This window comes from Cenococcum geophilum (assembly GCF_001692895.1).
Source record: "Cenococcum geophilum 1.58 unplaced genomic scaffold K441scaffold_33, whole genome shotgun sequence".
NCBI lineage: Eukaryota > Fungi > Ascomycota > Dothideomycetes > Gloniales > Gloniaceae > Cenococcum > Cenococcum geophilum.
In genome coordinates, this window is record NW_027137591.1 from 528,782 (window position 1) to 545,212 (window position 16,431).

A 16,431-nucleotide genomic window follows, 5' to 3' on the forward strand; every position below is an offset into this window, starting at 1 on the left:
ATAGAGCTTTGTATAGAGCTTCGTATAAAGCTTTATACAGAGCTTCGTACAGAGCCTCGCATAGAGCCTCTATACGCAGAGCTTTATATAGAGCCTTATATAAAGCCTCGCGCAAAGCTTTATATAGAGCTTCGTGCAGGGCTTTATATAGAGCTTCGTGCAGAGCTTTATATAGAGCTTCGTATAGAGCTTTATATAGAGCCTTATACAGAGCCTCTATACACAGACCTTTATATAGAGCCTCGTATAGAGCCTCATACAAAGCTTCGTATAGAGCTTTATATAGAGCTTCGTGTAGAGCTTCGTATAAAGCTTCGTATAGAGCTTCGTATAGAGCTTCATATAGAGCTTTATATAGAGCTTCGTATAGAGCTTCGTATAGAGCTTTATATAGAGCTTTGTATAGAGCTTTATATAGAGCTTCGTATAAAGCTTTATATAGAGCTTTATATAGAGCTTCGTATAGAGCTTTATATAGAGCTTTATATAAAGCTTCGTACAGAGCTTCGTGCAGAGCCTTAGTAGAGCTTTATGCGGAGCTTTATAGTATTTTTATTACAGCCAAAAATTAGGGTCTGCTTAAGTCGCAATTTTAGCAATTTTAGCAATTTGCAGCAACTTACACAGGCTACTTACGTATTTGCAGCAATTTGCACAGGCTACTTGCGTATTTATAGTAAATTGCTACAAATTGCCGCAAATTGCCAAAATTGCGACTTACGCAGGTTTTGCAGACCCCGATTTTCGCTTACGACAACGTGCCCAAAAAAAAATTTCCTGATATAGTATAAGGTTTATAATAGTACTCTTTAGTTATATCGCGTTCTATTAATAAGTCGACCCTTTTATATTTTCGTATTAAAGGCCTATAGATAGCAATAGAGATAGCAATTTTAAATATAGGGGTTATATAAAGCTAGTAGGGGTTTTATATTTAGGTACTAAGGAATTTACTATCTCGGTTGCCGTCTAAGTCGCTTACTAAGATAAGTTCAGGGGGTAGCCGAGTTTAAGGGGTCCGAGCTTATATGCGAGATCGAGGGGGGGTGTGGCGGTGCTTGACAGGTGATCAGAACAAGGCACCAGCAGAATATATCAGCTTTCGAGACCCTGACCAATTTCCTCCACACAAGTTTTGAGCTATTGCATCCCTGCCCTTCGGAATCTGTCTTTCGTCGCTCGTTTGCTGCTCAACGCCCTACCCGGCTTCTTTTTCCACCCACGGCTCAATTTACCAGCCACCTTTTGAGGCTGACATCTTCGGGATACACATCACTCGGTCTCCGTAATCATGATGTTTTTCGCAGCACTATCTTTATTATCACGACTGCCCTCGGAGTGGAATCTTGCCCTCTGGTCTTTCGCTGTAGCTTTTGTTGCTTCGTTTCCATTCTTTGTGCGGTATTTTAAGATGCGGGCAGCCCACGAAACCGCCCCATTTTCATTCCTTGAACTACCGGCAGAACTCCGAGAGCTAGTCTACGATCACTTAATTCAAGACCCATCATATCCTCCATCTGGATCACCACCTAGAGTGCTTTCGTCGTTTGGGTGGCTTCTACCCAATCGCCAAGCGCCCTCCAACAGCAACTGGATTATGCTTGTAAACCGACAAGTTTACAGTGAATACATGGACATACTTTGCAAGAAATCAACCTTTACTCTTACTGTGGACCAGATAAACCAAAAAGAAAAAGATCTTTGGCCAATCAGACAGGAGACTCTTCGGAGCATTCGACAATGTGACCTCCGGATCATCACCACTTCGAGCATGCTAGGAGCCGTTAACCCGCACTTGATGCCCCGTAATTGGCCTATTCGAGACAAAATCTGCGAGAGTTTGCAGGGCATGGAGAAAATAGAGGGTCTCAACTTGCATGTTCGCGCCATAGGCGATCCCCTTTGGAATCCGCTGTGGATATGGTATCACGCTTCACAAGCCTTCAAGGACGCGGGTAAGCTTCAGTTTCGGAGCATTACTTTCAGCTTAGATTCCTGGTCTCCAGGGGAGAACCATCTTGCGAGAAACAAGGATGGATGCTGGGAGTGGAGGTGCTCTGCGGATCATTTCGTTGCCATCGACCCTGGTCAGTGGCAGGCGACAAATATTCGAGAGTTTTGTAGCATGCTTTACGGTGAATGTCAAGCATGTAAAGGACCGGAGTAAATATGCGATTGATTTGCGGAGGAGCGTGTGAAATTTTTGTTAGAATCTACATCAAGAAAGCGGCTATGATCCGGATGGTCTGGATTGTTTCTTTCTTCGCGTGGGAGGAAATAATTATAGCATTATGAACGGTTTTGGGATGGTTCTAGTTGAGAGTATGATACGAAGCATGTATTTATAATTAGATTGAAAACCTTAGCTTCGACACTAGAAAGAGGGCAGATTCAGGGTCTGTGATGGAGTGATAGTAGTGTTGTGATAGCTGGTTAGATCTATCCCTGAGCGTCTCCGGGCAGAACCATTTACCGAAGTTTTACAACCGCGCTAAACCGCATCAAGAAATCCTTCGTTAGAAGGTCTGGTACGGATATCGCTAACAAAAGTTCTTGCACCTGCCTAATTAGGAAATTAAGCAACTGTGCACGCGCAATCACGGGTGCGCAGCTATCAGCCTACCCTACGTAAATTTAGACACGATCCCGCTACAAATGCGTAATTTTTAGCGCTACTGCGTAAGCTGCAATACCGGCTACGTAAATTATAGCACTAATAATTTATATTAAATTTTAAGTTATAATAACTACTTTAATACTATTAATTATATAATAATTTTAATTTAGAATTTATATAAAAATATAAAAATGTAAAAATGTAAAAATATAAAAAATATTAACATACTAAGAGAGTTAGTAAATTAATTTCCTAATTAGGAAGGTGCAGGAACTTTTGTTAGCAATATCTATATATAGTTCGGACCTTTTATATTGCCGCGTATGTATTTTAGGTCGATATACGTTCTTTATACCAAATTATCAAGATACCTATAACCTTTATAGTTATTTCTAGTAAATAAAAGTACTAAAAAAAACTTAGTAAAGAACACCCTTTTTACCAGATTTTAGGTGGGTATTTTGCTATTATACTTGAAGCGTTTATAAGAAAAGCTTTGCAGCTATACAAGGCTCTACACAAAGCCCTACGTAGGAAGGCCTCTATAATTACAATTACAAAACTCTACAAAGCCTTCCTACGTAGAGCTTTCCTGCGCAAAGCTTTCCTACGCAGAGCTTCCTGCAAAGCTTCGTGCAGAGCTTTATGTAGAGATTTGTGCAGAGCTTTGTGCGGAGATTTAAATGGCAGTAAGGTTTAGGTTTAAATAGAGCAATAACCACTAGACTGATTAAAATAATTTTTGCAGTATTAGATTCGCCATAATAAGATCTTAAACTTAATGTCGGTCAATTATTAATAAAGACGTTGGGTGGTAGTTAATTAAAAGATAAAAATTTTAGTATAAAGTTGACCAAGAAGCGGGCCACCCTACGTAGCGAGTATAATAAAATCAATAACGAGCTTATATATATTCCAAGTAGGCTAAATTAAAGCTTTTTATTACTATTTCGATCGTAATATCGCTTAATTTAATTTATCTACGTTTTGGTGGTAATATAGACCCACGCGCCAACCAACTATATAGGCGGCTACCACATTCCTACGACGTCCCTTTCTCGATTAACGACCCGCTAATCCACTCATTTATAGGCTGCGGATTGCACCTAAATATATAAGAGAGGTGGGCCTAATTCTAATTATATTCACTAGGGCTTAGAATAGCTCTGCTTAATATAGCAATATTAAGCTCTAGTAGAGTTATTCCTTTCTTATACTCCCTTTAAGTTAACTTTTATATAGAGGCCTCCTGCTTTCATAGATCTTTAGATTTTAATTAATTAATATCTTCCTAACTAAGGACTCTACCCTTATTAAGAAGTTATCTACCTAACTTCTTATTAATATAAAAGCTTTAATATTTCTTATTTTCTTCCCTTTAAATATAGGAGTTAGTTATAAAGCCTATTAAAGCTTTAAATAGCTTTCTAAGACGTTATTAGGTTAGAGTCTTAAGTAGGTTATTAAGTCGCGCGATTGTTAATTTATTAATTTAATTTAATTTCCCTTATAGTTCTTAGCGTCTTTAGAGTATATAAGGTAGTAGATATATTTAATTCCTCTATATCCTAGCCTTTAGAAGGCTCTATATAGGTAAAAGTCTTTAAAATAGTAGTAAGATTATAAAGTAGAAGGCCTATCGCTTTTTAGGCCCTATAGATTATATTATAGGTAAATACCTATATATACGCCTTTAGGTAGAGTTTTAAAAAATATTCCTTATTAATACCTAAGTGGCTATATTAACAGAAGTTCTTTGCTTATTTCCTATAGTAGTAAAAAAAGGTAGCCTAAAATACCCTATATTTAGTAGTTAAAGCGTATAAGTTAAATAAGGTAATAGGGCTACTAGGACGATATTATATGCAAGTATATCTTATACGCGGTTATAAAAGGTACTCCTTTTACCGAGCTAACTAGAGGCTCTAGATTTAATTAAGTCTTAGTAAAATTAAGCTATAGATTTAATTAATTAATTATAACCTAATATTATGGTAATAAAGCTTAAATTTAATATATAATTTAACTCTATCGTAGCTTAATTTAATCTAGGTGCTTCTATTAGCAAGGGCCATACGCATAGAGGTGTATATTGCATAAAGGACAGCCCAATTTGGTCTTTAGAGGACAACGTCGTCTTACCCACTCCTTACTATCGTGAGATTTCTACGTAGTGTTTACTAAAAGCCCTATAAGAGGTTTCCTAACCCCTAGCTTAATTATAGTCTTTCTACCTATAGTAACGCAAGCTATATAGCTTCGCTGCTTATTATATAGCCAAATAGGCCTATACCTATACTCCTCTATAGGTGCCTTATAAATACCCGCATTTTTTATTATATTTACTAGGCCAAGTAGTTTTATAAGGCGTTCGCTATAGTTAAATAATGTATTAATAAGCTCTTTATAGAAGGCTTTATAGGCGCTATAGATGGGCTAATAGTTAGTAACTAATTTAGTGGAGAGTTTATAGCAATTAATAATGGTTATATTAAGTAAAAAGTAGTAGAGAGACTTCTAGGACTTTAAGTACGTCCTCTACGTATTATAATATAACCTTAGTTAATTAGCTTAATCAACGCCGCCTATAAAGTGGTTATATATATTAGTAAACAATTAGACGGTAAGCCTGCATCGGGAAATAGAGGCTCCCCGTTTAGGTAATCCACGCCTCGCTTATAACTTTTGCGCTACACCCTAACTAGTAATTTTCCTTAACGACCACTATAAAAGGCCCTCCTTTTGCCGTCTTTTATCCTCCATCCTTCTTAACTTTTTCTCTCTACTCTATCCCTTTTTCCCTTTACGCTCTTCTTCCGCCCGTCTTAGCTGCCCCTTCTATTACACCCCAATTATCTACTATAAGGCTTTTTTCTTCTTCTTTAAACTCTGCTGTAGTATATATACTATCCCTAACTCTACTTCCATTAATCTATTTCTCCCTATTATCTTATTTTTATATATACTATACCGTCTACTTCTAGGCACCCTAAGCCACTACTAGAGAAGCCACTTTTAGACTTATCTCCGCGAGCAGTTTATAAACACCTCTCCTTCTCTTTTATACACTCTCCCTATCCTTCTCTTATTAACTTTTACTCTTTCCTTTTAGGTAAGTTATAGCTGCGGTTAAAGTAGTAATACATTTTACTAGTTATATAGTTAATACTAACCTATATATTTAGGAACTTATTCTCTACCTTAGGGTTACTAATAGTATTTGCTGCGCACTGCCTAATATATATTTTAGCTAAAGAATATATAGTACTTATACTATTATCTTAGCTCTAATTACCTTATATCGCACTCTCTAATTTTAGCCCTTTAGTAAAATACGCTAGCTAATCCGCGCTCCGTTATTTATATCCTACTAGGGCTAAGTCCCTTAGTAATAATATAGTAAGTTACTAGTATAAGGAATTAATTTCGTTCTTATAACCTTTATATTACTATTATAGCCCCTATAGAATGCTCTACCTTATATAAAGTGTCTAGTATAGTTATAATATTATAATGTAACTAGTAGGGAGCTAGTACCTAAAAGTTGGCTAATAATAGCTTAGTAATAGCGTTAGGCGCACTATAAGATATAAATAAAGCCCTTTAAGCCAACCGTCTAACTAGCGTGGGGCAATACTGGTAAAAATTAGTTATTAATGCGTTATTTAATATAGCTTCGTCCTATATAAGGGGTTGGCCGATAATTAAAGGATTAGCTAATAATTAGTGGTTTTATTTAAAGTAATATAGATCCTTAATTAGCTAAAAGATATAGATAGTAGGTTATAACGTAGATAGATATACTAAGATATGGAGAATGGTTTAAAGGGTTTCTTATAATATTTACTAGCTAATTACCTAGGGAGCTGTATATACTCTTATTATAATAGAGCCTTTATAGCGCCTATAAGTATAATATATAATTGTTTTAGAGACGCTAAGGGTAATAGGACTTTAAGCCGGTCCTTACTCCCCCTAATAGCGGCTCCCTTACATTACCCCCTATAACTAAGCTTATACGCTAGGATACGACATTTATATAGGTTCCTTAGGATCCTACCTTAGGTAGCATTGTTGGCAGCGGTATATAAAGTGACATTTCTTAGCTTGGAGAGGTAGCTATATATTTTAACCTCTAAACTAGCTCTTATCCTTATAACTAAAGAAATTAGCAGATCTTAATACTAAAATAGCCTCCTCTTTTAGCACTCTTTTACTTACCCTTTTACTTTCTCCTATAAAATATATTCCTTACATTCCTCTAATACTTAAGCCTAAGATAAAATCTAAGGCTAAGCCTAAGGTAAAGCTTAAAATAATAAAACCTAACCCTAGTAAAGCTAGCCCCCTGGAATATAATAGAGAGTAGGCTAATATTAATAACTTTTTAACTAATTTACTAGACTTTAAAGCGTCGCGTTCTTTAGATCTAGGACTACTAGCTTTAGTAAGAGCTATTAATTCTTTAGGTTTGCTATATTAAGGTATTATCTGCGTCTTAAACGGTATAAGATAATAAATATTAGCTAATATATGCGTGTAGACGGCGAAGGTAGTCTTAGCCCCGTTTCTCTGTAGATATTATAAAGTTACTAGCCTAGCTAGAAAGGGGCTAACTAGGCTATAGGCGTTAAGGAGATAAAATTAGCTATAGATAGGTTGTTTAATAGAGGTAGTCTAGGTAGGCATGCTAATAGCGTTACGGCTCTTATTTACTAATTAATAATAGAATTTTCTTTAGTTCTAAAGGACGATATAGCTAAAGTAAGCTATAGTATAGGGGATATCTAATCTAGTAGCGGGTGGCTAGAATATTAGGATAATGGTCTAGATATAGCTAGTATACGCGCCCTCTCTATAGAGAATACTAGAGGCGTATATAATAGTAAGTAATCTTCCTATAGACTTATAGAGTCCCTATTTTAACGTATTTAAAGATAGTCTATTAGAGCGGGATAAACCTCTTTATAAGGATCTAGGTATAATAAGTTAGCTGTCTATAATATATAAGTAAAAGTGTACTTTATTCGCTAATACGGCTATCTCCTCTATAAAAGTACTAGACTTAACCTTAGAACCAGCTCTAGAAGACTCTTATTTAGTAAAGTAATAGAGGTTAGCCTAGTTATAGGGAGAGAGCTTTATATCTAGTCCTATATATATACTAAAGTTAACGCCGCCGCCAGGCCGTAGTAGCCTAATTTTACCTCTTAGAACTAGTAATAATTTAAATACTAGTAACCTAAATAGTGGTAATAAAGATAATAATATAAATATCCCGGACTTACCTTAAAGCAATATCCTTAATTTAGTAAATAGTGGGGATAGTAAATATTAAGGGTATGGGCTAGATATGGGGCCGCTAAAGCCCTTAAGATAATTAGTCTCTCTATATAGATAAACGAAGGGCGATTAATATATTAGTGAGGATATATATATAGGTAAAGATAGAAGTAATAGCAGCGATAGTAAGGTTATGGAGAGTGGTAAGGACGACCCTAATAGCGACTAGAAGGTGTCCCGTAGGGCTAATATAGTAACTTTATAGCGATATAAATATAGTAATTATTTATTCTAGAATAAGTGGCGCGGTTTAATAGGAATAAGTTTTAAATGGCTTAACGGGAGTATAAGGCCTATAAGAATATTATAATATCTAAAGTTATTATTAGTACGCCGCCACTCTGGATTTAAAGTAGATATTATAATTTAGTCTACCTTCTTTTAAATATCCTCTCTAGAAGCAAAGGTAGTATATAACTGTACTATTAACTATAAATAGAGCGACTATGCGGACTATTAGCTAACTAATATTACCCTTTACTAGGTGCTAGAATGTATAATATTAGTAATGGTAATTGTCTATTAGAATAAGATAATGTTAAAGTTATCTTTAAAACTATTAATAATTATACGCGACTTACTTAGTAATGTAGGGCAACTTATCTATATAACGCAGTTAACGTTAGATTTATAGCTATTAGTGGGCTGTTAATATAATAATGCGCTAAATATATACGCTAGTCTAAGCTTAATATAGTAAGGTAGTAACTATACCGCTAGTAAAACTGGTACGCGTAGTCCGCACGGCAAAGGTGCTAATAATAATGCTATTGGTTTAGATAATAATAAGGATAATAATAATAGAGATAATGATTTTAGGAATGGTAGCTAAAGCTTAAGCAGCGAAAGCTTAGGTAGTAGTGATTTTAATACTAATACCGCCGCTACTAATAATAGGCGGCTCTATAGAGAATATAGGCGCGTATAAGTCTAAATATATTAGCCGTAGCTAGATTTAGATAATTAGCGCTTACTTACGTATAAAAATAAGATGGGTATAAAGTAGAACAATATATTTAGTTACTTTTTAAATTAAACGCTGGGTGTAGTATAGGCGCACTAGTATATATTATAAGGGAAGTAATTTATTAAGGCCGCTGTAATATCCTTAGGATCTCCTAAACCGTTCTTATAGAGTAAGGTTTATTATAACTATAGTACTTTATCTTATTTACTGCTGGATTCCCTTACTATTTTATTTATAGAATTATATATACTATACTAATATTAAGAAATAATTTTAATCTCCCTAAAGAAGTTAGTCTCTAGAATTTCTCCTTCTTTTTATTATCTAATTTCGTCTAGAGTAGCGAAGTATTATAATATTATAGAAAATTTAAAGGCCTAGCCTATAATCTTCTTAATATACTTATTCTATTTTTTTTATATATATCTAGTTAAAACGGAATATAGGGAGTTAAAATAATTAAAAGTATTTAGATTAGAAATAACAGCCTTAATACTAATTAGATACTAGCTCTACTTAATAAAAGTTTTCCTCCCGCTCTAAAAATACTAATGAAAGCCTAGGCTTAGAAAACTATTAACCTAGATTACTAACGCTAGCCTTTCTATATACCAATATTGTAGTACTTTAAAGAGGGGACACATGTTACCTTTATTTATTTAGTACTCCTTTAGAAATAGTTCTACTAGTGCTTTTAGCGGCGGAGGGTATTTATACCCTCCCTCTTCGTTATTTTATTTGCGCTAGTATACTAATTTCCTTTTAATTTAAGCTGTATTATAATTATTATTTTCTTTTTTATACCTTTTATGGGCCTTAATATACCCTATAATCTTATATAGGTTAATATAGCCACTATATTTAAACTATTTCTATAATATTAAACCCCATATCTAAGGCTAATCTTAATTCTACTAGTAATAATCTATATTAAGTCTAAAGCGTATAGGGGCGAGCGAAGGTAAGTTAAGTATTTTTTTAAGATAGGATACGTAGAAATACTCCCGTGGCTGTATATTAAGCACAATTTAATATTTATCCCCAATTCTAACCTATTTACTTCCTACTTTCTCTATAAAGAAACAGTAATCTACTTAATATTATGCTTGTGCTATATATTTAAGTAGAGTTGGCTATAATAGGACCGTTAATGCGGGTTTACTTTTAAGTTAATATTATAAGCATAACTTATTCTCCGTAATCTTTTCTTTAGGCGTTATCCGCAAACGCCGCTCTTTTTTAGTAGTAAACCCCGCTATGTCTTTTAGAATTTCCTCCCTTTCTCTAATATCGCTTATAGGGCTTATAGGAGACTTAGATCTTCGGCGGCTTCTATAGGGTTTTTATAAAATATTTATAGTCTATAAGTTCTATAATACTGCGGCGTTGTATACTTTAAAGGGTAGTATAAGAAGGTAGTATAGGAACTATAGGTTGAAAAATTTAGCTTATCATGGCCTTTGCGCTTATATTATAGTTAGTAGTCGTCTTAGCGTAATTATATTATTATTATAGAAGATTCGAGAAGTCCAGAATAAAATTCACAGAAGAGGAAGACGCGCTGCTTATTAAGTTAAAGAAGGAATAGGATCTTTTATAGGAATAGATTAAAGACCGCTTTCTAAAAAGAAGTCTTGGATTACTACGGACGCATTACTATTTAAAATTAAAGGCCTGGCCTACTATATAGAAGAAAAGGGGCCGGCCGAAGATCCTTTAGGCTGTCCCTTATACACCTTAAATACCTTTATACCTTTATACCTTTATACCTCTATCCTAATTAGTATCTAGCTATATCTTTTATTCTTAGAATTCTTTTAACATATAAGGCTTAACTAAGTGCCTTATTATTATCGCACTAAATAATGCTTAAGTGCCTTTACTTAGAATGGGGACCAGCGGCCTAGTTAGCCTATTAAAGGATTATAACAATTAGGTGCTAAAGTCGCCTTTTTAGTATAATTTTTTTAATATAACGATAAGGCCGTGATCTAGTAGGCCTAGCATAAATAAGTACTTTTAGCGCGTAATATCTAGCGCGAAAAGGCCGTTTATAAGCGCCTTAGCTAATACCCATGCTTACTACGGTATTATAAGACTATGGGTAATAGTATCTGCCTAGAGTATATGCCAATGGGCACGCTTTAAAACTACCTTATATTAACGGCTACGTCCTCCATTATTGCCTTATAGTGGCGCGACTAGATTATATAGGTAACTAGGGGACTATAATACTTATATAGCAATAATATTATCTAGAGCGACTTTAGTACCTAAAACTGTCTGCTTACTAATAATCTGTCTCTTTAGATATGCGACTTTACTAGCTTAGGCTTATAAGGACTTATACTAACTATAGGTTTATATAGGCGCTCTTATAAGAGCTAAGATAAAAGTCCCTCTATTATAAGTAACCTTTTTAGTCTTAGGTTAATAATATATAAGATTATTACTAAAACACTACCTTTTTAGGACTTGTCCGAGGAGAAAGTGTAATATTAGTTTAGTATAGGTTAGTTTTTGGATACTAAGGGGCTTACGTATAGGGAAGTTATTTAGAAATATTAAATGGGCAGGTATTAAGATTATAGATATATATTATAGGACATTTATAGAAATAACTAGCAGCATTTAATTCTAGATTATTAGCAATAATAATATTATATACTCTTATACCCTTAGTATTATCGCTTAGCAATTTATAACTTCTTCTAGGAGCTATTACCTATCCGCCCCTATAGCCGCAAATAAACCCTCCTAGAAAACAGTATAAGGATTCTATAAATATTAGTATGTAATTAAAGACTAAGATAATATTAGCTAGTCCTGCTTACCTTATCCTTAATATAAGCGGTATACTTTCTCTTAATTAGTTAACTAGCCTATATAAATATCCTTAATTATTTAGCAGTTATTTCCGCACTACTTTACTCTTATACTCTCTATTATATAGCTATATTTAACGTATTATATTTTATAGTAATATATTTTATATATTATATAGAGACGTATTACAAAACTAAGGCGTATTACTTATAATTTAGCGTAGTGTTAATATAGAGGCTTAAAGAGGGGAGGCAAGAATGCGCATTCCCTTAGGTATTAAGACTCCGCCTACTTTAAATATAAGACAGTTTTCTAGGCGATAGGATATTTCTTTTTATATATTCTATTTCTAACTTAATCTATTTATAGCGCATTTCCTGTTATATAAGGGCTGCATAAAAAGGTCCGTAAGAGTATTACTTTTTTAAGGACGGTAAGTAAGAGCCACTTATATTACTATTTATAACGCTATAGACGATAGAGAATGCGAAGCTAAAACTATATTTATAACTTAGCTAGTTAAATTAAATTATATAATATAGCTAAAAAAGGAACACCAAAAGCGAGATCCGACCCATACTGTCCTATAGGGGTTCCTTTCCGTCTCATCTTATCCGCACGGTCAAGCTAAGAGTAAGGATCTCGTCTGTTACTAATGCAGCGGCGTTACGTCGTGGCTAGAGGGCGCCTTCAAATACTCAACCCTTAACGCCGTCAGAATAGCAGAGTTTTCACAGGTCTTGGCGCCAAGACCCATCCTAACAGTCAAGAAGACGACTCTATAAAATCGGCCTCTATACCTCTACGCGGTGGAGCCCAGGAACCTAGTATATAGCTATTAGCGTTCTATCTGGATTATACTAATAGACTACTAGAGCAAACGCAGAGACGTACGTACGGCTACGCAGCGCCGGCACTGCGACGCGGTAGTGCGAAGAAGCTTCTGCTAGGAGGGTGAGCCCCAGTAGAGGCCTACGAGTACTACTACGTCTTCATACACGTTCTGGTATACCTAAAACACAGCTTCTAAAACGGCGTCCCCCCTTTACTCCCTCCCGTACGGCATACAACTATATATACGGTAACCTACATAGCACAGCGACCAAATACGTACGGCGCTGTAGCCGAACGCATACGGCAACCAAACGCATACGGACCGAACGCATACGGCTGCAACTGAGCGTAACGGTGCATAACTAAACGCATACGGACCAAATATATACGGTTGCCGAACGTATACGGCACGGCGGCCGAACACATACGCCTTGGGAAGTCTGTAATAAGCCTCTCATTCCCTACCTTACCTAACAGCCTGGACCTACCCACGCGGTATTTTATCTCCCTCTATATTTTAAAACCTAGCTAAGATATAGGAGAATAAGGATGTAGGGGACCTAGGTTAGGGCCCTAGGACAAGACACCTAGTTACATTCGTCCCGCTAGCTCCTTTAGGGTGGAAATTATGCTATAAGCAGAAGGACCTAGGCGTATATATATACACATATATATAGGGCAATTAAGGGAGCAAGGGGCAGGCATACAAAATTAAACGGTAATTTAACTTAATACTAGGAAGCATGGTATAAGCGGTAAATAGGGCAAGATAGGCAATTAGGATACCCCCGTATAGGGGTCTTAGAGCAGCAACCTAAAAGGTATTTTTCCTCCCGTTGATATAGTACGGGCGTGCTACCTAGAGGGGTACACTCTGTATTACCACTCACGTTCGCCTTGGAGGTTTTTGTATCTATATTACGGCAGTAGTCTATATAGACCTTAACTGGGACCGCATTAGACGTTAAACAAGAATTAATAATAATAATAATAATAATAATAATATAATATAGCTAAAACTAAGCGGCGTTCGAATAATATAAAGTTGGGCGTTAATAATTAATTAACTTATATATATAATATAAAGGCGTATAAACTGGCTATAGTTAATTTACCTTATAAATAAGAATAAGCCATAAAAATCTAATTCTTATAAGATATTTTAGTTGGCGGAGGGGTTATATATATCTAGTAACTTTAATATACGGCTAAAATGCGCGTTATAGCGGACGCCTTACCTATTTTACTGTTTGGCTAGTGGCCTAATTATATATATAATGTTCTGCGCTAGAAAGCTTTAATAGTAGGGTAAGGTAAATCCAGCCGTAGCTTAGCCCGCTTAGCAATTCTTTTATATAAGTCTTTCTATTAGGCACTAATAACTAAGTAGCTATAAACCTATTAACTGCAGTAATACCTCTATTTTCCCTTATAAATTTCCTTTAACCCTACTTCGCTAATTATTTGCAGCGCAGTTCTATAAAGCTGCTCTCCGTTTAAGCCTACGATCCACCTCTTTTTATATTTCTTATGTTTTGCCTCTCGCAGTTATTTAGTAATTCTATTCTTACTATTAAGGTAACTATTAGCTTAGCTATTTACCCTTTTTACGTGCCCCTTTCTAGTTAACTATAAGTTACATTCTTAGATAAAGTGAATATTAACTAAGCCTTCCTTTCTTAGCTACTAATAGGCTAATAAGTCTTATGTAAATTATAGCCTTCCTTTTTTAGCCGACTTAGTGTCTCCGTTAAAACCTTTTACATTATATTATCTACTTATTGATTATAGCGGTTAGATATTTTAAACTTCTATTTTATTTCCTTTAACGTACTTATAGCTAACTTATATGTCTATTTAGAGAGGTAATAAAGCTCTTACTAGGTAAGAAGAAAAGGATATCCCGAGTTATTGTTTCTCCCTAACTATTAAAGATAGGACGATATGCTTTAAAGGCGAATATATTTTAATTATTAACTAAGAAACTAACGACTAGAAAATGTTTAAAGAAAATATAAGTAAATATTAGGAATATTAGGTGCCTACTAGTTATACTTATTATGTTAAAGGCGCTAGTGTATATTTTAAAGTCTAGAAGATTACACGTTATAGCCTAAAGATATTATTTAGATAGTATCTATTATTATAACCACACCAGATAGTAAAGGAGATATTTTATATATAACCCTTTAGGAATAAAGTAGCCTAATATCCTGTTGTCTCTAATTCTTGTTAACTTTTTTTCTATTTCCATAGCTGACTATTCTAGACGGCCGTTCTAAATGGCTTGAGCAATTTTAAGATGTTGCTAGCTGGTGCATTTATATACATATACTTTATTTTTATTAGTAAAATTATTAGTAGGGCCTTGTATATATTTAAAGCTTCTCCTTACCCCTGTTTTCCTTAGATGGTGATAATGAATTGGCTAGTACTAATTTCTCTTGCTTACTTTCGTCTTTAATGCGCCTTCGTTTTTTATATTTTACTAGCTTCCATAATAGATCGTTAATTACTAGCTATAATTAGTTCCTTACGCTGTTTTTACTAATCTAGCAGACCAACCTTTAAGAAATTCGCCGTATTTAGGAGACTTTTATAAAAATTCTTTATCTTCCCTAAGTATGTGTAATGTGTCTTGTACCATAGGTGGCCATATTTAGACTAACTTAGGCTTAATATTGTTAAGGAGGCAGGTAAATATATTTAAGGCTATTAATCCTCTAGCCCAAACGGTAGACGCAAAAGCAATTACCTATAAAATTACCCCGTTAGAACTTAAGCCTTAGATTAACTTGCATCTCTTATAGGTAAATTTCTTCTTAAACTTTACGTCCTTAGAATCGAATTTTAAATCTTTAGGACCCTTAAATATTGTAACGATATTTCTTCTAAAGACGGCTAATTATTTTAATTAACCCTTAGCAAAGAGGTTACCCCTTAATAATTATGCGTTTGACCTATGTTCCTTACTTTCCTTCTAGGCTCGCTGTATCCGCGATTCCTTTAGCACTCGGATTTTATTCTAAACTTTCTTCGCCGCCTCTAAAAGTTTTAAGCTTAAGTTGCTTAAAGTGTCCTACTAGTTATCGGTTGGATAGACCTTACAGAATTTCGGCTATAATTGTTTAGTCTTTTTAAGTAGGCCCTTTAACTGCGAAAGTATTGTAGTTACTAATATGCTAAAAGATTGGGGACTAGTAGGCATAGTGGTGGGGGGAGAGAGGGAGAGGAGCTAATTAAGTTATATATTATAGGGCCGTTAAAAGCTAAGTTCGGATTTTAAAGTTAGGTAGCTGTCTAATTTATACAGGTCTGCAAACCTTTTAAAGCGAGGGTGGCTAAGTTTTGTCGCCTAGAGAGGGATGGCGTTAAGGACCTAAAGAATTGGATCTTTAATTAGGGGTTCTTTATAGAGCCCTTCCTAAACGATATATAGCTAGATCGCTTGCTGCAATCTAGCCAGTATTACTAGCACTAATTCTACACTTATATCTTTAATTCGACCTAAGACATTGCCTATCTCCTATATATTAATTAGAGCACTTCTATACTTTAGGTAATATTATTCTTTAAGCTCGCTCTAGTGCTAGAGTTAAAATCCCGTATATAAGCTAGGGGACTATTTCTATAAATATGGCAAGTATGTATACTATAGCTTTATTTACTATAACAGAGATAGTATTAATATGTCTTAACTAAAGTCTGCTAGGATTAATTAGGGAGGGTAGCCTATTACTAAAAGAAGGGTATAGATATACCTATAGTACAGCTTATATTATATAAGAAAAGGGTAGATTTAGCCTAAAAAATAATACTATCCAGCTCCTCTTTCTACTTAGCT

The 16,431-nt window shown here is 34.8% G+C and overlaps 1 protein-coding gene across 1 annotated transcript; it reads left to right on the forward strand.

The window, feature by feature from the left end:
• The first annotated feature begins 1,175 nt into the window (after window positions 1-1,175).
• On the forward strand, window positions 1,176-2,410 carry K441DRAFT_663355 (uncharacterized protein). Its single transcript, XM_067649183.1, has one exon. The coding sequence runs from the start codon at window positions 1,412-1,414 to the stop codon at window positions 2,165-2,167; it is 756 nt and encodes a 251-aa protein (XP_067501645.1). The 5' UTR covers window positions 1,176-1,411; the 3' UTR covers window positions 2,168-2,410.
• Window positions 2,411-16,431: the final 14,021 nt, after the last annotated feature.